The 26454-nt window shown below is 44.3% G+C and overlaps 1 protein-coding gene across 3 annotated transcripts in view; it reads left to right on the top strand.

Annotated features, from left to right (window-relative positions):
* AFF2 (ALF transcription elongation factor 2) overlaps positions 1-26454 on the top strand; it is a 481449-nt gene that overhangs the window by 324431 nt on the left and 130564 nt on the right. For all 3 annotated transcript variants that reach the window (XM_083159453.1, XM_083159452.1, XM_083159451.1), the window contains exon 8: positions 26363-26414. In XM_083159453.1, coding sequence (XP_083015579.1) covers positions 26363-26414 — 52 coding nt within the window. The remainder of the gene's footprint in view (positions 1-26362; positions 26415-26454) is intronic.

The raw sequence follows: 26454 nt of genomic DNA, 5'->3' as shown, positions 1-26454 counted from the left end.
CCACTCCCATTTCTATGGTTACCTCAGAGATCAGGGTGTAAGCCTACTGCATAAGCCCCACCCATTTGTATGATCACCTCAGAGATCAGGGTGTAAACATACTCCATATGCCCCTCCCATTTGTATGGTTACCTCAGAGATCAGGGTGTAAGCCTACTCCATAAGCCCCTCCCATTTGTATAGTGACCTCAGAGATCAGGGTGTAAACCTTCTCCATAAGCCCCTCCCATTTGTATGGTCACCTCAGTGATCAGGGTGTAAGCCTACTCCATAAGCCCCTCCCATTTGTATGGTCACCTCAGTGATCAGGGTGTAAGCCTACTCCATACGCCCCTCCCATTTGTATGGTCACCTCAGTGATCAGGGTATAAGCCTACTCCATAAGCCCCGCCCATTTGTATGGTCACCTCAGTGATCAGGGTGTAAGCCTACTCCATACGCCCCTCCCATTTGTATGGTCACCTCAGTGATCAGGGTGTAAGCCTACTCCATTTACTTTCCATTTCCACCTCTGCTCTCATTTACCCACCAGCCCTCACTGCGACCTCCTGACCTTTTGGAGCATTTACTAATATAAATAAAGACAAATTCACACAAAATATATTTTATAAATAAATTCTAACTTTTATTTTAAGTAAAATATATATATATATTTTTACTCTGCATTATACAACAGGGAATACTGGAACAAGATTGTTCCAGAACTCTTACACACTTGTCCTATAAGAGGAACAAGATGGTGGAGTCATCCATCAGCACTCAGGAGAGGAAAAACCCCCTGTGGGGGAAACCTCTGGGGACCCATGGCTGACGGACCGCCCGTCCCTCTAGGCATTAAGAGACTTTGCAGAGTTTGCCCAAACCACCCACCCACTAACCTTATATAACCCGTCATCCCTTCTGTCACCCCAAATCTGCATTTTAACTTTTTTCCTGGATGATGAAGAACGCACCCGATGGCACCGGGGGGCACGCGCATGTCCACAGTAATGGGGGGGAGAGACAAGGTAGGGGGAGCGAAAGACAAGGTAGGGGCGCGAGACAGACAAGGAAAAGGGGTGAGACAGACAAGGTAGGGGGCGAGACAGACAAGGTAGGGGGCGAGAAAGACAAGGTAGGGGGAAAGAGACAAGGTAGCTACCTATTAGTATTAGGACTCCATGTAAGAAACAGCCAGATCCCCTTTAGGACTCGTCTCTGGTGCTATAAGGGGTTAGGGCTGCAATGATATATATAGGACAGCTCTAACTCTGTTTCCTATGTCCCCGCTGGGTCTGAGCTCTATACACATACACAGATGGCCGTCATGTATGTGCATTAGTCAGTAACCCATTGCCAACAGGCTGCTGGCAACACAGCAGAGGTCGCAGCGGAGGAGGGGACACCGCTGGTCCTCGCTGGAAAGATACTGTGTGTGATGGTAAATACCAGCAACATATCCTGTGTATCACACGGACACTAAACACAATATGCTGCCAGAATTTAGTATCACTCTTACATGGAGCCCAAACTATGATATAACTATAACAACAGTATCAGATAATAACAAAGTAATGGGTACAGCACCGTATACATCTCTCCCACCTCTGCACATTAATAAGTAGGAATCCATACGGGGACTTGATGCAGCATAGGACACATTTGTGCCTTGCGACACGTCCTATCCGCTCCATACAGGGTTTTTCCAGTGCCATCTAGACACCGCCCTTAGGTGTCCCAGACACAGCCCTAGTGACTGCTTAGTACTGCCCCCCTAGGTGGGAGATTTGTTATTATCCAATACTGTCCTGTCGGTCAGGTGATCAGTCAAATATTACAGTAGTCGCGCTCCGAGTCTGCCGCCGCATCGCACTAGCCTGCCCTTATCTCTGTCCAGTCACTAACCTTATGTGAGTATGTCCTCCTGTAGGTGAGCTGCGCACTGCCCTAATCCTGTGAGGTGAATGAGTGAGACAGCCTCAGTACTGCCCTGATTATGACATCACTATGACCTCACAGACCCCACCTGATTGGCCAGGGCTGGCTGTTTGTGGTTTGAGGCCCATTATAACATCACAGGTCTTTTTTCTTTTGCATGACTGACCTAAGGGAAATGTGATTTCACTTCTTATTTTAGATATTACATTCACATCAGAATCTAATGTATTATTTGATGGCGGCAGGACTTCCCTATAAATCTTTGGGAATGTGAGGTTTTATATGAACACAATTTTCACTGTAGTTACATTGTATTCTAGCAGGGGTGGCCAGATTTTTGTGTCCCGGGATAATACCTCCCATCATAACACATTCCAGGAGGGACAAGTTGTTCTCTTTCTGGACATCCATGTCAGTGGCAGTTGCAGGGCTGCAGCACAGTCCACAATTCAGATAGGGGAGCCCCACCAACTGCCACCCTAAACACCACAGTCTGGACTCACTGGCAGGTGTGGCTCCCCTTTTTGAATTTGTGACATTGGTGCAGTCCCACCTCTGCAACTACTATTGGCAGCAAGTCCAGGAGCAGAGCATTTTGTCCCTCCTGGAATGGGTCATTTTGGGAGGTATGCGGGATCTACTTTTAGTTCACATATTTAGCGGAGATCTACCATTGTCAATGGGCCTGATTCGGAGGTGGCCCATATGCTGATATTTTGTTTTGCTATTCCGCATGCATGAAAGTACCAGAAACCCCTTAGTGCAGACCAGTAAATCTAACTGTACGATGGTGGGCACAGTTGCACATGGCATTGCTGCCAGTAGAGATGGTAACTGTATATTCCTGCAGATATGAATACATAAGAATCAACAACTGCACATACATACATACATACATACATACATACATACATACATACACAAACATACATATACACATACATACATAGACATACATACATACATACATACACAAAAATACATACATACATATATATATATATATATATATATATATATATATATATATATATATATATATATATATATACATACATCCATAGCATCCACCTCAGAACCAGGATCACAGGCCCTATGCTTCCCACAATAGATTTTGTTTTGCTGATCGCTCTTACACATATAGGGCCATATTCTGCTTGCCTCGCTCGGACACCAATTCATTTGCAGAGTGTATCTTAGCCCACTGCGCATGCGTACCATTCGCAAAGCGCATGTGTAGGTTTGGGTAACCGTGCACACTCTCGACCTTACGAGTAGAATACGCTAGCGAACAAACTCGTGCAGAGTAGTCGTAATGTGGGCGTATGGATTGGCGCAGCCACAAAACTGGGCACAACTAGGCGGTAACCAGGGCGTATACTGGGGTGGTGACTACATGTGCTGGGCGGTGGCTTCGCTCCACTGTGAGAGCGCTTAAATGCATTGATCAATTCATGAACTAAAACCCCATTGTTTATTTGATTAATTGTATACTAAGGTGAGTTAGTTCATTATGGAGAGTGTTGAGTCCCTGTATTTGTATTTATTAGAGCATGTGGTCACAGTCCACTTTCACCCCAACCTGGGAATGGCGAGTGCTGCTTGCACCCCATTCGCAGGGATGGCGAGTGTTGTGGTACTCTGTATGTGTGTATACATACATATATAAATATACATACATCCATAGCATCCACCTCAGAACCAGGATCACAGGCCCTATGCTTCCCACAATAGATTTTGTTTTGCTAATCGCTCTTACACATATAGGGCCATATTCTGCTTGCCTCGCTCGGACACCAATTCATTTGCAGAGTGTATCTTAGCCCACTGCGCATGCGTACCATTCGCAAAGCGCATGTGTAGGTTTGGGTAACCGTGCACACTCTCGACCTTACGAGTAGAATACGCTAGCGAACAAACTCGTGCAGAGTAGTCGTAATGTGGGCGTATGGATTGGCGCAGCCACAAAACTGGGCACAACTAGGCGGTAACCAGGGCGTATACTGGGGTGGTGACTACATGTGCTGGGCGGTGGCTTCGCTCCACTGTGAGAGCGCTTAAATGCATTGATCAATTCATGAACTAAAACCCCATTGTTTATTTGATTAATTGTATACTAAGGTGAGTTAGTTCATTATGGAGAGTGTTGAGTCCCTGTATTTGTATTTATTAGAGCATGTGGTCACAGTCCACTTTCACCCCAACCTGGGAATGGCGAGTGCTGCTTGCACCCCATTCGCAGGGATGGCGAGTGTTGTGGTACTCTGTATGTGTGTATACATACATATATAAATATACATACATCCATAGCATCCACCTCAGAACCAGGATCACAGGCCCTATGCTTCCCACAATAGATTTTGTTTTGCTGATCGCTCTTACACATATAGGGCCATATTCTGCTTGCCTCGCTCGGACACCAATTCATTTGCAGAGTGTATCTTAGCCCACTGCGCATGCGTACCATTCGCAAAGCGCATGTGTAGGTTTGGGTAACCGTGCACACTCTCGACCTTACGAGTAGAATACGCTAGCGAACAAACTCGTGCAGAGTAGTCGTAATGTGGGCGTATGGATTGGCGCAGCCACAAAACTGGGCACAACTAGGCGGTAACCAGGGCGTATACTGGGGTGGTGACTACATGTGCTGGGCGGTGGCTTCGCTCCACTGTGAGAGCGCTCGGACTGATTGAGCTTAAAATCATTTGCTCTGTAAAAGTAAGTCTCACGCCTCGCAGTCCAGCCGATTCTCAGCCCCACATTCGCAGGGGCGATCAACACGGACAATTGCTAAAATACCTGCACACAATATACACCCATGCAGCATACACGTTTCTCTACTATTAGTTATATAATCACATATATAAGAATGGTAGATGCTATATGTGATTGGATTACTAATAGTATTACTAATACTGGCCATAGTGACCTTCAAATGAAATTGGTTTCATATTGATAGATTTTATTTTGTATTTTAATTGCTTTGATACCTTTATGTTTATTTTTGGATTACATTTGATTTCTATTGTAGCGCAGTCTGTCTTTTTCTCTCTTTGTGTTCTTTCTATTTGTGGTCCAAGTAACCGCATCTGACTGCTGCCTGAACAGAATATTTGTGATTGCTCATAATTTGTTACACTGTGGTCCAACAGCGCACAGCCATTTTCTTCTGTTATAGGATCTATTAGTCAGTCAGCGACTGATAACCAGGACACAAGCACAGAACCACTCGGGTATCGTATCATATAACGGAGCAGGCGGCAGCTGTACTTCAGCAGCATCAGCCTGCAGCCACTGTACTACCCATATCAAACAATTACACCCCACACACTACATCCAGGAGTCGCTCAGGGTGTACTTGGTGCTGTGAGGAGCCTCTGTGCTGGTACAGAGTGGTAAGCCCGGCATTACAATCTGTGGGTGTGGGGTCAGACTGATATATAGCAGCTGCAGAGGGCTCTTCACAGCACTCCGGTGACGTCATGACATCAGGGGCACTACCGGGAGCTGGCGTTCTGAAACCTCAGATGTTCAAGTTCACGTGTATTTTGTTAATGTGGCCGTGATCTACCAGCGGATGCCCCAAGATCTACTGGTAGATCAGGATCTACCTTTTGGCCAGGTCTGCTCTATAGTAATGCCAATACCTGAACAGAAACAAAATAACTCCCCCCACATCTAATTCTCTCTGCACATGTTACATTTGCCCCACGTGCAGTGCACATGGTTTTACCCATTTTGAGAACAAATTTGCCCTGCATTCAGGTCTGAATTAGGCCCATATTGTGTAATCAAGATCCATCATTTATTGCAAACATTCATTGAATTTTCCTATTGCATGTGCTAACATTCAATGGGTTGATTCCACAGCCGATGTGGTGTAGATACATGCAGCATGTGATGATACACTGTGATGTAGCACAGCAGATAGCTTAGTGTGCATGACGGATGTGATGTATTGTAACATCGGAGCACAGCTGGGTCACATCGCCGCATGTTGTGTACCCAGCTTAACTATCACTATGCCCCAGCTCCTGCTCACTCCTTGCCTACACTTGAACTGTTGTATAGCAGTTTTACAGCAATTGTGCAAATATTCTAGCTCCACATCCCTTATATAAAAACTTATGTACATATTTTGGATAAATGGATTTGCATTACAGTAGAAGTCTTGATTTGACTTCCATAATTCACATTTATGCACTTTCCATAAAATGTATATTGAAAGATTATGTTTTTATTAAAGTAACTCAAATTATATAAAATCAACTTGACTGTTTAACTGTTAATGCCCAGAACTGCTCCTGTAATTACAGGAGAAAACATCCATATAAAATAAATATTTGAGTGTTTTTTTTTACGTGTGTGTTTTCTCCGCTGCCGTTGCTTGCATTTTCCTGGCTCCATTAATTATAGTAATTTTCAGATCCATGACCTTTTCAGAGAACTAGATGACTAAGTCACAGTCTTTTGAAATCATGCTCCGTTAAAGCTCACTCCTAATTAGAAAAACGTATTTCAAGTAGCAATCATTCAAATCTATCCATAATCTTCTGTTCCCGAAGGGCTTGCATTTTTTTTCCTTTGAAATCCATATAAAATGCATTACATGCACTAGAAATCTAATAGATTTACATTTTCCCATTTGAAATTAAAATAGTGGTTAAGTTTGAATGTGTAATTTGAACATAGTGAGTAAATTACACCAATCAACCTCTTTACATTGTTAATATCCTTCTCATATTCTACATCTTAGTTGATAGCAGGAACTGTGTAACTGAAAAAAAAATCAACAGAATATGTTTTAGAATTTATATTAATGCATTTGAAACAATATAAATATTACTAAACTTGATTACAGTTACAGGCAGAGTAGATTTTCCTAATCCCCCACCCCCCTGGATCCACCCCTGCTCAGTATTGCTGCAAAGAGGGACAATGTCCCTGTCAGCAGATAACCTGGGTCCCCACCGGGCCCCACCAACTGGTAAGTACTACTTGCCCACCCCTGCCTCTCCCAACTTGGAGCCCATGGTTCTTAGAATAACTGGACTGTCTGGACCTACAAGGTCGAAAATTAAATACAAACTTGAAATTTTAAGATATGGAAGTCATTACTCTTGGGAGTTTTTATAATTTAGTGGGATAGGGCAGATTGGGGTATCATGGCAGCTGTACCATTGTGAGTAACAGAGGTGGCAATAGAATAGGCTTAACTTGGAGGTCAGTTTTCAGAGAACATTTAAAGGTTTGAGTCTTGGCAAATGATACTTTTAAATTAAAGATGAATTTAAAAATAAGTCCTGGGTGATTGAGGCTTAATCCTGAAGCAATTTGTTAGAGAATCATTAAAAAAAAGATTCTTTTTTTTTTTGGGAGCTAAACTTCTCAAGAGGCTTTCTTAACTAAATTGGGCCTATTTCATTTTCAAAGGTTGCAGTCACATGGTCCCCTCAGGCAACGAGTCTTAAGACTTTTATACACTTATTCAGTTATTATTGACAGAGTCCAGGCTAACTGACTTTACTCTCTTAATTCCTAGCACATTTTCTAAATCTGTTCTTTAATGCTGCAGATAATTCAGGCTTCCTCTTGCAAGGCGTGCAGCAGGTTTGTAAACCAATCAATTAAGCTGTTAAAAAAAAAAGTAAATCTTTATCACTAGAGTTTTTTTTTTTAATTTTCATATTGTACTTGATACTACTTACTGATTATTTTTACAATATTTCTTAAATATTTCTGTTATTTCTGCCCAATAAAAAATACACCACCGTCTGTAAAAATCCATGTGCCAGAATATTTATAGTATTCTATGCTTTAACAGATAATTATATGGTGCTAGAATAATGAATAGCCAATCAGAATATTAAATAAATACTGTAGAAGGGATTGGCACCACCGTGGAACTTTTGAGAGCACCAGTATGCTAAATGGGCAAGACCTGTCTATAGATCATTAGAATTTTCATGGTTATGGTACAAAGAGTTGGCTGTGTCTAGACAATAAATGGTTGATGTGGACAAGTTCTACATAGACCAAAGGTCCACCAAAGCAAAAGGCCAACATTCATTTTTATGTTTATTTGGTGGCAATATGTAGATTTTATTACATGGACCCTAAATTTCTGTACTGCGTTCCTGCGCATAATGAGTAAGCACTAACATCTTGGTCACGACCACATGAACCCTCACTGAATGAACAAACATCCGCACGGTGGCGGAGATGAAATATAAATCTTTACCAAGCCCGCGTGTTCACCTCGGCAGCCGGGTGCAATCCGGGGTGAACCGCCTGTCAAAGAAACCACACTTGTACTTGCAGTACTAACACATGAATGCATAGAACTACATGTAAGACATATGCAAAATATAAGTAACGAATGTTTAAGCACATGACTTCTAGCAGTTATTTAAAAACACATGGTGTACTCCAGTTGCAGCATATAGATTTTCCTTGACTCAAAGAAATACGTTCCAGTTAAACCGCTCATTCAGGCCATTTGGTTTGACTGTTTTGAGGCGATATATCCAAGATGTTTCTAATCTGAGGAGTTTACCGTCCCTGTCTCCTCCACGGCCCATGGTACATGGTTGATAAGAATGAATTTTAAGTCAGGAACTGAGTGTTTGGCCTCTAAAAAATGCCTGGCTATTGGTTGGTCCGACTTTTTATGGAGAATGGCCTTATTGATGGCCGACCTGTGTAAAGCCATCCTCTCCTGGATGGTCCTTATGGTCTTCCCCACATAGTGTAGATGGCATGGACAGAATAAAAGATATATGACATAAGTCATTAAACATGTAAGAACCTGTTTAATTGGAATATCCGTCCCATTCTCTGGGTGCTTAAAGGAGCGGCACGTGGTGCATTTGAGGCACCGATAACAGCCGGGTGGCTTCTCTAAAAAATTTGATGATTGGACCAGTAATTTTTTTTTTTTATATACAGTATTTAAGTACCCTTATATATATCTTCTGGGTTGGTTCATATACACCGTAATCACCAGCATTTTATTAATATAGGATCAGAATGGTGCAGGTTTGCACCAACAGTATACATATTTCTTAAAAAAGAGCAATTAGTCGCCGCATCTTCATCTATTGTGCATATATATATATATATATATATATATATATATATATATATCAAGTATTATTTACTTGAATTATTATATATGTGTAGGCATTTTTCTTTTGATACATAGAACTTTCACTGGAGATAAGAGATTTTACTCTGCAGGGTTAACCTGAGTCATCATACCCAGCTGTTGGATTTTGTAGTATGGAGAGGCTAAACCTCCAGACGGAAATATTTCATGAGTAAGCTCTGTATAAAGTTCTAGGACAATAATAAGCACTTTGTATCATGCATTATATAACTAGGTATGTGTTTAAGTGTGTTCTTATTGGATACTGCAGAGATTGGTAATAGAAGAAGCATTCCTGTGATTTCAGAGAATGTTCCAGGACATAATGTCATTGAAAACTTGGCAACCTTCCATTGGGGATTAAAAGTTTCGGAAATGTGAGAGAGAATTCATCCTTTCCTTAAATCCCCTTCACAACGGGTTACCTAATAATGAATATCTACCCACGTCCTGCTAAACTTAGACTATGTGTTTTTAGGTTAGCTTGTGCCTAAGTATTAATTGGCTTTTGTGCAGTGTAATTTTCCATTGTTTGTGTCAGATAAAGTTGTATTCAAATTGGAATGAGTCATAACCTCACAGAATATACACCAATCATCATTCAGTGAAATATCCCTCTCTCTCTCTCTCTCTCTCTCTCTCTCTCTCTCTCTCTCTCTCTTTCTCTCTGTCTCTCTCCCTTTATCTCTCTCTCTCTCCCTTTCTCTCTCTGTCTTTCTCAAATATAGTATCCTACATATTAAAAGGCTAACGCTGTTCCTTACCTCGTTGGGATATTAAAGTGTTTTGTGCACTTGCCACTGGTGCACAAATTACAAACAATAGTGTTGTCAGCGCCCCAATCTTAGATCTCTAATTTAATGAATGTCTTCCAAAATTACAAACTCAAGTATATTAAAACATTTATTAAAAGGTGCAGTATAAAAAAATATATAAATACTTTGTACTTGTTTCCTAGCAGGGCGCCCAGATTTCCTACGTATGCTAATGTAGTGAAATCGTATCGCACATTGCATCGCATGGCTTTTTGTGGCGTGAGATGTAGTTAATATGGTAAAACACCACCGCTCTCCACGACACCCACGAGGGGTGGCGGAACGTGTCCTCCGACCTTTTCATACCCCCACTATTCACGTTGGTGTGGAGTTGATTTTAAATAGTATGGAGAGCGCAGCGAACCACCGAGCCCAAAGCGTGGCGAGCGGAAGCGGAATACATGTAAAGTAATCCGCGTACCCTCGCGGGGCTCGCTACGCTCCCACGCTTTGGGCTCGGCGGATTTGGTTGAAAGGCTTAGGGTAAATGTGCTTCAAAAAACAAAGTGTGCAGACACAATTTGGAAGACGACAGCTTCCAACAACCTCCAAGTGATTAGAAATTAACCTTCTTTAGAACGTATGAAGGATTAGGTTAAATAGAATTCCAGCTTCTAACATAAAGTGCATGTGTCCTCCAGTGCATACAGCTAGCAAGTGTATTCAGACTAAGTCTTGTACTGTAGAGTAGAATTTCCTACAAATTATGTACCTGCTAGCAGAGGAGGTTGGATACTGTCATAGTGGATACTTACCAGCATTTGACATTCTGCATAGCAGTTTTTTGTAAAAGCTACCATATTTGGGTTCGCCATCTGCTGAGGCCAAGTTTGAGGTGGTGTTGATTACTATTGTATTCCATCCCACCCTTTTTTCTTAAGAGGGAAGAGTGTACACACAGACCCTCAAGGTCATGGCTATTTTATAAACGAAAAAGATCTACCATCACTAAAGAAACCCCTCTGAAGGGTAGCCTGTTTATTCAGGAATTAAAAAACCTGAGGTCTTTTATATAGTGTGAAGATACTTTTCTTACACCTAATCTCGCTGAGATTTTTAGAAAAACCTCTTTTGCTATACCCCTGACGAAGTCCTGTGCGACGAAACGCGTTGGGTTTTATGAACAAAGGATCACTTATCCTAAAAGAAGTCTCCTTCTTATTTTGAAAATGGATGAAAGAATTTTCTGATAAGAATACCAGTGAAATGGACTAATTGTGAACTGGCTAGGTGGTACTCATTATAGCGCACTCCGATAACCCCCCTTTCTATCTCTGTACACCCCTGGTTCTCACTAACAGGAGAACAATATCGAAGGAACTGCTGTTTCCTTAGGATCAGCGCACTACGGAGGTTAACCCTTTGTTTATATATATATATATAGAGAGAGAGAGAGAGAGAGAGAGAAGTAGGGGGTCCGGCAGCTCCACTTAGATAATTGCTTGGCGGGGGCCTGCTAGCTGCTGCTCCCAGCAATGTAGACAATCCTTTTGAAGCAGCACTCCAGCCTTGACATAAAAAATGTGCTTTAATATTCACAGCATAAACGGCAACGTTTCAATACAATGTGTATTTTCCTCAGGCTCAGGCTGAGGAAAATACACATTGTACTGAAACGTTACCGTTTATGCTGTGAATAGTAAAGCACATTTTTATGTCAAGGCTGGAGTGCTGCTTCAAAATGATTCTCTCTCTCTCTCTCTCTCTCTCTCTTTATATATATATATATATATACTAGGTGATTAATCGCGCCCTACGGGCGCTCTTCACACCGTCGTAAGGGGCTGCGCCCCCTTAATTTGTGAACGTTTGTATATGAGAAATATGGTTAGAATTGTATGAAAGATGCCCTGTATTGCAACTTAGGTGTCCGCGAATCGCGGGAGGGGGGGTCGCGGAGGGTGCCGCGAATTGCAGGAGGGGGGGTCGCGGGGGGTGCCGCGAATTGCAGGAGGGGGGGTTGTGGGGGGGTGGATGCTGCGAATCGCGGGAGGGGAGGGATTGCAGAGAATCGCGGGAGGGGGGTTACGGGGGCGGGGTTGCGGCGAATCATGGTAGGGGGGGTCGCGGGGGGTGTGCCGTGAATCTCGGGAGGGGGGTCACAGGGTGGGGTGCCGAGAATCGCGGGGGGGTGTGTGTGTGCCGTGACTCGCGGGAGTGGGGGTTGCGGGGGGGGGGTGGGGGGGTGTTACGCGAATCGCCACAAGAAAAAATCAACACAGAAAGGTCAACACATGTAAATGTTGACATAAGTGTGGCACTTCATTGGTGTCCATGTCGACACATGAGAATGAATATGAAAACATTAAAAAAATGAAAAAAAAAACTTCAAAAACTCATGTCAACCTTTTTCATTGTCGACCATAGCCATGTCAGTGTTTTCCATGTGCAATTTAATTCTGGAGCTGCCGCGAATTGCGGGGGGGTGCCGCGAATTGCGGGAGGGGGGGTCGCGGGGGTGGGTGCCGCGAATCGCGGGAGGGGGGGTTACGGGGCGGGGGTTGCGGCGAATCATGGGAGGGGGGGTCGCGGGGGTGTGCCGTGAATCACGGGAGGGGGGGTCACGGGGTGGGGTGCCGAGAATCGCGGGGGAGGTGTGTGTGTGCCGTGAATCGCGGGAGTGGGGGTTGTGGGGGGGGTGGGGGGGGGTGTGACGCAAATCGCCACAAGAAAAAATCAACACAGAAAGGTCAACACATGTAAATGTTGATATAAGTGTGGCACTTCATTGGTGTCCATGTCGACACATGAGAATGAATATGAAAATATTCAAAAAATGAAAAAAAAAATTCAAAAACTCATGTCAACCTTTTTCATTGTCGACCATAGCCATGTCAGTGTTTTCCATGTGCCATTTAATCCTGGGGCTGCCGCAAATCGCGGGGGGTGCCGCGATTTGCGGGAGGGGGGGGGTTGCGGGGGGTGGGTGCCGCGAATCGCGGGAGAGCGGGGTTCATGGGGGTTCCGGTGGGGGGTTGCCGCGAATTGCGGGAGGAGGGGGGTCGCGGGGGGGGTGCCGCGAATCGCCGGAGGGGGGGTTGCGGGGGGTGTGACGCGAATCGCCACAAGAAAAAAATCAACACAGAAAGGTCAACACATGTAAATGTTGACATAAGTGTGGCACTTCATTGGTGTCCATGTCGACACATGAGAATGAATATGAAAATATTCAAAAAATGACAAAAAAACTCATGTCAACCTTTTTCATTGTCGACCATAGCCATGTCAGTGTTTTCCATGTGCAATTTAATTCTGGAGCTGCCGCGAATCACGGGGGGGGTGCCGCGAATTGCGGGAGGGGGGGTCGCGGGGGTGGGTGCCGCGAATCGCGGGAGGGCGGGGTTCACAGGGGTTCCGGTGGGGGGTTGCCGCGAATTGCGGGAGGTGGGGGGTCTCGGGGGGTGCCGCGAATCGCGGGAGGGGGGGTTGCGGGGGGGGTGTGACGCGAATCGCCACAAGAAAAAAATCAACACAGAAAGGTCAACACATGTAAATGTTGACATAAGTGTGGCACTTCATTGGTGTCCATGTCGACACATGAGAATGAATATGAAAATATTCAAAAAATGACAAAAAAACTTCAAAAACTCATGTCAACCTTTTTCATTGTCGACCATAGCCATGTCAGTGTTTTCCATGTGCAATTTAATTCTGGAGCTGCCGCGAATCACGGGGGGGGGTGCCGCGAATTGCGGGAGGGGGGGTCGCGGGGTGGGGTGCCGCGAATCGCGGGAGGGCGGGGTTCACAGGGGTTCCGGTGGGGGGTTGCCGCGAATTGCGGGAGGTGGGGGGTCACGGGGGGTGCCGCGAATCGCGGGAGGGGGGGTTGCGGGGGGGTGTGACGCGAATCGCCACAAGAAAAAATCAACACAGAAAGGTCAACACATGTAAATGTTGACATAAGTGTGCCACTTCATTGGTGTCCATGTCGACACATGACAATGAATATGAAAAAATTAAAAAAATTTAAAATAAATCTTCAAAAACTCATGTCAACCTTTTTCATTGTCGACCATAGCCATGTCAGTGTTTTGTATGTGCCATTTAATCCTGGGGCTGCTGCGAATTTAGGGGGGGGGGGTGCTGCGAATCGCGGGAGGGAGGTCGCGGTGGGGGTGTTTTTTCCGCGAATCGGGGGGGGGGGGGGGTGTCACGGGGGAGGGTTTGCCGGGATTCGCGGGAGGGGGGGGTCGCGGGGTGGTGGTTATGCCGCGAATTGCGGGAGGGGTTGTGGGGGGGTTCTTTTTGCAGCGAATCGCGGGAGGGGGGGTCGCGGGGGTGTTTTTGCTGCGAATCGCGGTAGGGGGGGTCGTGGGGGAGCGGGTGTTTTTGCCGCGCGGGGGGGGGGGGGGGGGTTTGCCGCAAATCGCGGGAGGGGGGCGCTCACCTGGTGGCTGTGGAGTAGCAGTGCTGGGCAACATGGGAAGGCAGTGGGTGTCTGGTACTGTCTGTGGGCTCACTATGCTGGTTCTCTGTCACATACCTCCCAACATGACCCTCTCCAGGAGGGACACAATGCTCTGTTTCTAGACTTCCCCTTAATGTATGATTGCCATCACCTGTTTTAAACAGGTTAATTTCTCAGAAAGGTGTTCAGCACAGATGAAGGCAATCACACATTAAGAGGAAAGTCCAGGAACAGAGTGTTATAGACACAGACACCCACTTTGAGTGACAGATGTAGCCAAATATATAGGAGATTGTTCTCTTTGGGAGCTCTCTCAAAAATTCCCAGAGAATTTGTATTTTTGTTTATTGTATTAGTCAACCTTTTATATCAGGTATCCAGTGTATAATGTAAATCTCTGTTGTATCATAAAATGCCATATCTTACTTGATTCACTGTCCATGTGCACAATTTTAGTATACATATGAAAAGACTACCGCATCAAATCAGTGTGAGTCGCATCTGTCAGTAATCTTGTCAGGGCAAACCAACTGCTTTAGTCAATCATACATTGCCTTCCAGGGATACATAGTTCTTTTTCAGCCCACTTTTCCCTAACAGACTAAAAGAAAAATTCTGCTTAACATTCTTTGTGCTTGCGCCAAGCTTAATGGTTAAATTAATTAAATGTTTTTTCATCCTCCTCTAAGCACAGGCACATTTCATGAGTGTTCATTAATTTGTACGTTCTGATCTAGCTGGAACTCCCAATATTAGCTCACATTCCTTCTGGTTGGTTGTAAAAAAAACAATATTTATGTTTATTTATTAAAGAGCATACAACTAAAGCTGGGTAGACACTGGGCCATATTTCAGTGCATCTGCATGTGTGTAGGGGTATTTTGCCTACCTCCTGTACACTTGCTGTGGGGATTGAAGTCAAATCTGGGCGTGCATATTCAAATGCCCTCCCAGCTTTGACTGCCGCACAACACATTGAGCAGCTGATTGGTGAGTGTATATGCTGGCCTGGATTGGCTGCTTGGTCGATGCAGTTTTCGGGTCATCTGATGTGTTGGCCTAATGTGTACCCAGCATAACCAGATACCATGTTTCTCTACTTTATACAATAGAAAATTGTTTTCACTTAAAAGTATTGTAAATTTGTGAATCTGAATGGCTGAAGGGACAATGTATACAATAACTGCTACATGCGCTCAATCTTTGGCGAAGTTCCTCCCAGTTTTGCTAAGTTTCTCCTCTTTTGCTGTATAATTGGGACAGTTGGGAGATGTGTTGTACTGTCAGTGAATTCGTTTTTTGTAGGTCCTGTAATTTCCTGCCAACCAAAGCAAGTGTTCATATATTGCTATTATCATTTTAGATTAATATAAAAATGTTTGAGCAACTGCATAGTTTATCCAAATCTCTTGTGAGAGACTTTAATGCCTACTTGGGGAGATTGCTCTCTTATGGTGGAGACAGGGTTAAATCTCCACCTGGCTAGTGCATACAGCACACACAGGTGTGGTATATTGGCCCGACAGTTACATATCAAAGCACCTTGCTGGCTCGGTGGCTCACTGCGCTTGACTTACATTCTATTCTCCCTCTATGGGGATAATGGACCCCCATGAGGGAGAATATCCCCTGTAAGTCGGAATCCCGACTTTTGAGCATTTAATAGTCTGGATTCCGATGTCGGTATGCGGACCATCGAATCCACACTGTCAGGAGGTCATCCAGCATCCGCGCACACAGGTGTTTAACAGTGGTGTGACTAATTAATGAGAAGTGCTTTGGGGTGAGCCTTAATTGGACTGTCAGGTGTTGGGGTCAGTGCTACTGATTTAGGGTAAGCTGGCCGGTCACTTGGTAGGTGACCAGTGTATAGCCAGTGACAGAGTCACAGGATTCTGGCTGATTTGTCTTCTCGAAACACAATTGGGGGTATGATGTGGAAAGTGGGGATATGACATGGATAGTGGGGGAAATGTGTGTGTTGTGCTTTATACTTACCCTCCTCCGGCCCGGCCACCGCGTCCATCAAGTCCACCGATGGGCAGTGTTCAGTCCCCCTCCTCCAGCAGTCACTCCCCGGCGCCAGCGTTCAGTCCCCCTCCTCCGGCAATGGAAGCGGACAATGTACGCAATTAGCTTAGTGCCGCTGGGGGAGCAGGGAAACCATGTGATGCTCCCCCAGCGGCAATACGCTGAATTACGTACATTGCTGGCGCCGGGAAGTGACTGCCGGAGGAGAGGGACTGAAAGCTGCCGCCGGGGAGTGACCGTCCCCTGCGGGATCGCTGACCGGAGGATGGTAAGTATAAAACAAAGCACCTGCCATATACTTATTATACTTATATAGTAAATAAATTATTGTAAATTATATTGTTTCTTGATTCTGTTTAATTACTGCTGATTGGTTTGAAATAACACATAAGCTCACATAATGACTTTTCTGAATCTCTAATTACATGTAAATCCTAGCTTGAGAATATTTGATAACAAACCATTGTTAAGGGCTGAAAAAACAATTATTCTATATTTTTCCAGAGTAACTGGAATGAAGAAATTAACTATAGACACTTTGATGCTTACAATTTAATAATTGGTATGACGAACTAGGAGAGGGGACAGGTGTAAAGCTTTTCTAACTGCTGCGAAATGAAACAGATGCCGTCATGTAGAGCAAAACAATGTAGACCATAGTACAGCATACGCGGACAGGATGTGTAAGGGCTCGCTATACAGTACTTCTAGGATCTTAGGAGAGCACACCAAAATTCAGGGGACTCATGGACATTTTATAAGGGTAGGCAACTATAGGTTAGTATACAGACACATTTTTAGGTTCATGTTTACATGTAACCCTAAAGGTAGCCCACGGTTTCAAAATATTCATAACTCTACCTTCATATCTGTTTCTATGATGTCACTAAAGATATGCAGAAGTAGTTTGCTTCAACACATAACCATAAATCATGCTGATTAATCCCTTTGTTGTATTTGCTGTTGACTCCTGTAACATGAGCCTTTGCTGTCCTGGAATAAAATGTTTTGTACCTCTGCAAATTTCCAATAATCTGCATTTTTTGTTACTTTTCGCTGAGTGCAGTAAATGTATTTTGAGTTTAATTAACCTTTATGTGTAAATCCCCAGCAAGTGTAGAACTGTAAAATGCCCAAAATTGAATAATACTGTCATAGGGTGCCTTGGCAAATATTTTGCTTATATAATGTGTTATTAACAAAAAAAAAAAATACCTGCTTTGCCCCGATTAGTAATATGATGGCTGGTTTGTTAAAGCTATGTATGTTTATCCATCAAATGTAAATAAGATGAATATCATTACAAATTATTTTAAACTGAAACAATTATGAATGTACATTCAAATATGATATGTAAAATCAAATCAAATATATTGTAAGCAAATATATGCAAAATCAAATGGTACAGGTTTTCCACATTCTGTTTGTATCATATGCACATTCTCTATAGTTTTGAGTTCGTTTAGAAAAAAAAAAAATTTTGGTACTTGTTTCCTAGCAGGGCGCCCAGATTTTCTACGTACGGCACCGTAGTGAAATCGGATCGCATCGCATCGTATGCCCTTAATGGCATCCAATCAGATGAGATCCAATTTATTATCTTATCCTATCTTTTTAATGGGCTAAGTCAGAGAATACATTAAAAAGATAGAAATCGGATCGCATCGCATCGTATGCCCTTAATGGCATCCAATCAGATGAGATCCAATTTATTATCTTATCCTATCTTTTTAATGGGCTAAGTCAGAGAATACATTAAAAAGATAGGATAAGATAAAAAAATCGTATGGCATACAATGAGATGGGATCCAATTTTTTTTATCTTATCCTATCTTTTTAATGGTGAAAGCGCCTAAATACATGTGAAAGATAGGATGCCCCCCACTATCCACGCCACCCCGTAGCGTGGCGAGCACGGTTGACGCCACCCCGCCATCAACGTGAACCCGAAGCGTGGCGAGCGCAGCGAGCCCGCGAGGGGCGGCGGTACGCGTCCTCCGACCTTTTCATGCCCTACTATCCACTAGGGCGTGGAGTGAGAATAGAATAGTGTGGCGAGCGCAGCGAGCCACCGAGCCCGAAGCGTGGCGAGCGCAGCGAGCCCCGCGAGGGGCCGCGGATACCTTCACAGTTATACGCGTCCCCTCGCGGGCTTCCCAGGTGTCCATGGCGACGCGGACACCTGGGAAGCCCGCGAAGGGACGCGTTTACCTGTGAAGGTATCCGAGTCCGCTCGCCACGCTTCGGGCTCGGTGGCTCGCTGCGCTCGCCACACTATTCTATTCTCACTCCACGCCCTAGTGGATAGTAGGGCATGAAAAGGTCGGAGGACGCGTACCGCCGCCCCTCGCGGGCTCGCTGCGCTCGCCACGCTTCAGGTTCACGTTGATGGCGGGGTGGCGTCAACCGTGCTCGCCACGCTACGGGGTGGCGTGGATAGTGGGGGGCATCCTATCTTTCACATGTATTTAGGCGCTTTCACCATTAAAAAGATAGGATAAGATACAAAAAATTGGATCCCTTTTTATTGTATGCCATACGATTTTTTTATCTTATCCTATCTTTTTAATGTATTCTCTGACTTAGCCCATTAAAAAGATAGGATAAGATAATAAATTGGATCTCATCTGATTGGATGCCATTAAGGGCATACGATGCGATGCGATCCGATTTCTATCTTTTTAATGTATTCTCTGACTTAGCCCATTAAAAAGATAGGATAAGATAATAAATTGGATCTCATCTGATTGGATGCCATTAAGGGCATACGATGCGATGCGATCCAATTTCCTTACCCTGAATAGCCCACTACGTAAATAGAGTAGTGGGCGCCCTGCTAGGAAACAAGTACCAAAATTTTTATTAACTGCAAATTAAATCATGACAGTCACAATATGTATTTACCATCTGTCAAGAGAAAAAGTTCCCAAGTTTGAAATTGAACTTAAGTACAATTTTGTTCAAAAAATCTTAACCCTTTGAGTGTCAACATCTCTGTGAGAGACGTGCAAAATATCAGCTAAAAATGTTAGCGTCGTTCACATTTGTTAAATAAATTCAAATACAAAATGTTGTGTAAACATAAAAATAAAGATTATATTTCCTATAAAAAGTAAACATTACAGGTCATTACGATGAATTAAAAGGTTTGCTTTGCAATTTTCACACCAATTTTGTCAAATTCACTTGGCACTTAAACATGCATATGAACAGGATGTCCAGGACCAGTAATAGAGGTAGAGAATTGGCAAGTGTGGGGACTTAAAACCTGTACATACCTGCTCTCAATATTCTGAAGAAGCTGCCCACTACCATGATGTGTTGGGTGTCCCAAAGGGGATGCATATTTACATAGTCTTGTAGAATGTCCAGGAATCTCCTGAAATCTCATTTGGATCTCCTGCACTCCAGAAAAAGCTGGTATGTTTCCTTTTATCAGTGCCTCACTAGCGGTACATTTGCTTCACAACGGCTTTGTGCCGTGGTAGCCATGGCCATTTTAAACAAGATTGCGCCACACAATTATCTATTTGAACACATAGTTGCACACATAGCTGCACCGCACGCACTGCAATCCTGGTAGATGAAATACTGGGAGGAGGAGGGTCATTGACATGTTATTGATCATGCCAAAGTTCAAAAAGTTAGTGGCTAGCTGGATGGTTTTGTATACTAACAACAGTATCAGAGTCACGGAGAGAGTGATTCTTCACGAGCGTAGACCACTGAAATACACAGCAGCCCCTCTCCACCAAAGCAAACGATAATTGAGGGCTGATACTGTCATAGATGTAAACTTACCTTAACTTCCATTAAAGATGAGACATTGCCTGGAAATGTTGCAATGTAAGCAGTGCAATAATATTCTTAAAATAAATGACAGTTAAAATGCTTACAAGGCTGGACTTACAGATTAATTTCCTCTAGGCATTCTTATTCTATGGTAGCCAACAGCTGTACCTGTCAATACAGTAAATGTATTACTGAATGAAATTTGGTCAAGATAAATACGTGGAAATATTTCAGCCCTAACTAAACAATTAGTAACATTAAAAACCATGTAAATCAGTAAATTCTGTATTAAGTACAAAAGAAGGTACTTGTGAGTTATCTGGGCGCCCGATTTTGGGTACTTGCGATCTGCATGCGATATCGCATGCGATATCGTATGCGATATCGCATGCGATTTGCATAAGATTTGCTATTCATTTCATTACCCCACTATCCCCAAAGTGTGTCTATCAACGTGAACCCAAAGCGTGGCGAGCGGCGGCGGTACGCGTCCTCCGACCTTTTCATGCCCTACTATCCACTAGGGCGTGGAGTGAGAATAGAATAGTGTGGCGAGCGCAGCGAGCCACCGAGCCCGAAGCGTGGTGAGCGCAGCGAGCCCCGCGAGGGGACGCGGACACCTTCACAGGTATCCGCGTGCCCTTGCGGGCTTCACAGGTGTCCGCGTCCCCTGGCGGGGCTCGCTGCGCTCGCCACGCTTCGGGCTCGCCACACTATTCTATTCTCACTCCACGCCCTAGTGGATAGTAGGGCATGAAAAGGTCGGTGGACGCGTACCGCCGCCCCTCGCGGGCTCGCTGCGCTCGCCACGCTTCGGGTTCACGTTGATAGACACACTTTGGGGATAGTGGGGTAATGAAATGAATAGCAAATCTTATGCAAATCGCATGCTAAATCGCATGCAAATCGCAAATCGCATGCGATATCGCATGCGATATCGCATGCGATCTAGTACCAAAATCGGGCGCCCAGATAACTCACAAGTACCCAAAAGAAATATAAATAAAACCCAGTAATTATGTCTACCTGGTCTGGTTATTATTTGTATATTGTCACCAGGGAGTACATTAAAAGTCTCCAGAGTCTGCGTCACTATTTCACTGATGTTCTTTTATGCCTTATTTCCCAGCTAATTGTTGGTTCTGTTTGCACCAATCATCTCCCTGTGTTATATAACTTTATACATTATAATGTATCCCATGCTGTGCAGAACCTTCCACTTTACAGTAATGAACTAAAAAAAGGGTGTAACAGGCAGTTAGTGTTGCTAGGCAACTTAAGTATTCCTACACCCTGTCTTTGCTAAAGTGTTGCTGTATAACTATCATTGTTAGCATCGCTCTCTATTGGTTTTTGAAACTATGGGCCTAATTCAGACCCTATCGCTGTGCTGCAAATTTAGAGCCTGAGTGGTTATTGAACAAATGCGCATGCGCACAGATCAAAGGCGCATGCGCAAGGCCATCCTGCGATGAAAGCCAGCATCAGCGTTTCAATGTTGGCCTTACACAGGCCGATGGACAGGCGGCCAGGGTTCGGAGAAGGCACCCAGCCCTTTTTAGGGAGTGTCCAGGAAAAACACAGGCGGGCCATTTGAAAGGAGGACCATTTGACATCAGCACCGGGTCAATCTGTCAGGATCTTCACACCGCCGAGTAAGTCTGTGGCTACTTAGCCACTGCACTCACTGGTGGGGAAATCAATTGATGGTGAGAATTTGCACAGCTGCCCATGGGTGGGTTTTTTACTCTGGCGGGGAGGCTCTGAAGAATATCATATTTTTAAATATTCCAACTATTCAACTTGATATATCAATGAAAAAACTACTCTATTTTTCTTAGTACAAAACACAAGTATATCACTGGAATGAGAATAAAGTTGTATTTTTTAAATCTATAAAGAAAGCAATTTACTTTGTACTGATTGGATAGCAATGAACCCCAAAGTAGAAATTGATACATTTCTGTATCTTCAAATTGGAAAAAAAATAACTTGTGTATACAGCGCACCTCCATTATATAGATGTGTGACATTTCAGGTAAAGTGTCTATTTAATGTAATATAAATTCAGTTCTCCCTCCAGGCATCATGTTTGCTATAAAGTATCAAATGTATTTGCTAGGTTTTTCTAAGACTGAAAAGTGAGAGAGGATACGACAGAGCAACAGAGAGTTAATAGCATTGGTGGCTCCTACCTCGGTGTAGGAGGGGGGTTGGCGGCGATGCGACCCCCCTCTGCTGCCACATTGACGGTCCCCATTGCCGCTGCTTTTGCCCCTGCTGGTTCCCAACGCAGTCGAGGGACCATCCCATGCACAGTAGCTTCATCGCTACTGCGCATGCGCTGGCCCCGTGCTTCTATGGGATGTTTCGGCACCAGCCCATAGAAGTTAAATACGGTTCTGGTGCCTGTACACTGCATATGACAGGCACTGGGACTGGTGCATAAGCGGTATCGGCCTCGGTACTGTGCATGCATACACCTCGGCTTCTATGGGCTGCAATCGTAGTAGCCTTTAGAGTCATCCCAGAGGAAGGAAACACCTCCTAATGGGACTGCCTTGTGTGACTGTCAGGTCGGACTTCCAATAGGAAGTCTCCCAGACTGCATCTGGCTTCACTTATTCAGAGCTTCACTTAGTCACTTAATTCAATCAACCTTATTGTAATCGACCTTAAAATCAAACCTAAACTCGCACATTAGTAAATATGTAATTAGTACCAATTGTGATTGTTCTGGAAGCAGGTATAAACAAATGAAATAATTTCAGACAGTTTCTAAAAACTTGACCAGGTCATGGAATCAGGGCCGGTGTAAGGATTCTCAGCACACAAGGCAAAACTTTAACCGACTGCCCCAACCCTACCTCATGCTGTCATCAATATCCCAACCAACTCAAGTAAAAGTGTGTAGGTGGCATCTTAGAACTTCCATAGCTGGCATTTGTATTAGGTACAACAAGGATGTCTTCCTCATAGACATCCTTCACTTTGTGATAGACAGATCTGGTGTCACCCCCCGATATCCTGGCGCCCTAGGCACCGGCATAAAGCTGCCTAATGCTAATGCCAGTCCTGCTTGGAAGCTCCTATCAATTTCATATGAATATATAGCTTTAGATGAGTACATTTACTTTTTTCCTCAGTACAGGTTGTACCTTTTTTCATAGGAAAAAGTACTGTTTTAAATCATTGAAGCCCTTGTCTACCTGAGGGATTAATTTTCTAGATTAACATGAGTCAAAAAGGTTAATTGCTCCCTGTTGTGTGATGTGAAGTCCTGCAGAAATGTGGATTTCTATTGTTACTTGAATGTCTGGAAACATTTGTTTACAGTTGACATACAGATGTATCTGTACAGACGCATTGTAGAGGCAGTAACTTTATTGTGTGACTGAAATAAAACAAGATTTAATGTACTGTCAGGGATTGCTTCAAATACGAGGAAGTGCAGTTAACTCACTCAACTTTTAAAGCATTTACATTTAAAAGGGTGATACATCTGTACACTGCAAGTGTATGACAAACAGCTTATTGCCAGTTTAATGTCACTTCAGATCAGGCTGGCTTTAGCTGGCGATAGATCCTGCAGAACATATGTTTAGAAAGGAAGTTTCAGAGCTTTCAGAACATATTCTATGATCTGCATTTGTTTATGTCAGGAAATAAGTATTCCAAGGTTTGAACCAGCATTAATCGCTTTTATATAAACAGGAACATTCTGAGGACTTCCTTACATGCGCAGTTGAGCAGCACGCATGCGTAAACTTTCAGAGTGCGATCACATCCCAGGCGTGTCTGGATCATTTTCAGAAAGACTACATGACGTCATACTCAGCTGCTGCGAATAAAAATATGGCGTGGGTGTGCCTGCATACGGAGCACAAGCTACTCTTATTGCCTGACTCTGCAAAGCGATCACAATTGAATTGTGATCACATAGGCCCTTATTCTAATCGGATCGGTACGGCCCGCGTGCGGCCGTACCGCCGATGTTTTTACTCTGCACATGCGCGAGGTCAATCTGCGCATGTGCAGCCCCCTTCGCCGCAGACGGATTTCGTCCGCCGCAAAGGGGGCGTATAGGGGCGTGAGAGGCATCATGCCCTCATTTCCCTATGTGTACGCCCCGCGTTTCATGGGCGTTCCCATGCAAACGCGGGGCGTACGCATGGTAATGAGGCCATGACGCAACTCATGGGGGCGGAAAGCTGACGTCGCCGGATGTCAGCTTTCAGCCCCCATACAAGCTACCACACGGACGATTGTCCGTGTGGTCTCAGCTTGCGGGAGCTGCCGCGGCGTGCGGACCTGCCTTCGATGGTCGACGACCATCGAATGCAGGGGGCAGCTCCCACCATGGTGGAGGCGTAGCCTCCACCATTTTTATGCGGATCGCCAGCCGTCCGTGTACGGACGGCCGTGGCGATCCGTAGGGTGGGCGGGGATTCGTCTGGTGCGGTCGCAGCCGCATATGCGGCTCGACCGCACCAACCAGAATAAGGGCCATAGTTGGGCGGCACTTTGCAAGCTGGGAGGCCTTGTCCTTTACTTGGCGGTCACCACCATGCAAAAGTCTGTCCCTTATATACAGTTAAGGCATGGGTAAAACAAGTGCCCCATAACAAAACAATTCTGGTCCGACCTGGTGATGCGTACCTAACTAGGAAAGGTGATATATTTCCATAATTAAACATATTACTATAATGAAATCATTTGTCCTGAAACAGTGACACGCCTATCTGGACCATTTACCAGAGGCAGAACTCTGGGAGGCAATGGAGTCATCTGCCGCCGGGATCCTGCTCCCAAGGGGGCACCTCTCCTCTGCACCTCTACTCCCCTGTGAGTTGGAATCAGTTAATTGAAAGCCGTTAATATCACTTCTATGGCTGACTCCCCCTCCTAACATCATTTTTGCAAGTGTCAGACCCTGTATTAGAACCCATGATCTGTCTTACTGGAGACAGACACCTTACTGATTGAACTATTGGGGGGACACCAATATTTATCTTGCCTCCGGGAAACTGGGGTGAACTTACGCCACTGCCACTTACAGTATGTCATTGCTTGAGTGGATGAGATCCGTGATTTCTGGGCTACTTTCTTGGGAGTCAGGGGCACACAATGATATGTGTATGTCTTCTGGATCTATTGTGCAAGTACAGCACAGCATGCTTCAAAGTCCCGACTGCTATCAATTTTGGAGCACACCCTTTGGTTAATACTACTATTGTCCTAAACCACTGCTTATTGAAGTTTTGTATACAAAACAGTATGTGTTGAATAAAATATGTCAGTAAAGTGACAGTGTGGATTTTCTTTATGACATTTTTCTGTACTTTCAGTTTCACGGCAGCAGTTACGTCGTCAGCGTAGCGTCCCTGTCAGAATCAGCGTAGTGTTCCCGTGGCCAGCGTACTTAGCGTAGTCAGTCAGCGGCCAGCGTAGTTAGCTTAGTCAGTCAGAAGTAGCTTAGTGTTCCTGCAAGTGTCCGTGTCAGAAGTAGCGTAGTGTTCCCGCGACCACTTAGCGTAGCCAGCGTCACTGTCAGAGCCAGCATATGGCAGGTGTGAATGTTTTCTTTAAAAAAAAACACTATCCACGCCAGCCCGAAGTGTGGCGAGCGCGCGGTACGCATTCTCCCGACTTGTTCATACTTCCACTATTCACGTCGGCATGGAGTTGATTTTATAAAGTGTGGCGAGTGCAGCGAGCTACCGAGCCCAAAGCATGGTGAGCGGACGCGGAGTACATGTAAAATAATCCACATTCACTCGCCACGCTTCGGGCTCGGTGGCTCTCTGCGCTGGCCACACTTTATAAAATCAACTACACGCTGATGTGGATAGTGGGGGTATGAACAAGTCAGGAGGACACATACCGCGTACCCTTGCGGGGCTTGCTGCGCTCGCCACGATTCGGGCATTTGACAAAACCCATGGGGTACATTTAATAAAGTTTCTAAATTGAAAAGCGATGATGTTACCCATAGATACAAGCCTTTATTTCTCAGTTGCATTCTGGAAAATGACAGAATCAGATTGCTTGCTATGGGCAACACCACAACTTGTCTGTTTTATAAGCAGTTATTCTGTTTATTTTATTGTATATCTATTTGTCTTTACAATTTGTATCACTCATTGATTGTTACCATTGAAGGTCATCTCTTCAGAAGACATTGAAACCTTGTTCAAGTCTATTTTTTATTATGAATGTTATAATAAATTTCTTGTTTCTTGTTTTATGTAGCATGCTTGAAGATGATCTAAAACTGAGCAGTGATGAGGAAGACAGCGAACAGGTAATCTTTTTCTAAAATCTTTTTAAATTGTATGTAATTC

This window comes from Crinia signifera, chromosome 9, assembly GCF_055691185.1.
Source record: "Crinia signifera chromosome 9, ASM5569118v1, whole genome shotgun sequence".
Taxonomy (NCBI): Eukaryota; Metazoa; Chordata; class Amphibia; order Anura; family Myobatrachidae; genus Crinia; species Crinia signifera.
This window is presented reverse-complemented; position numbering and strand designations above follow the sequence as displayed.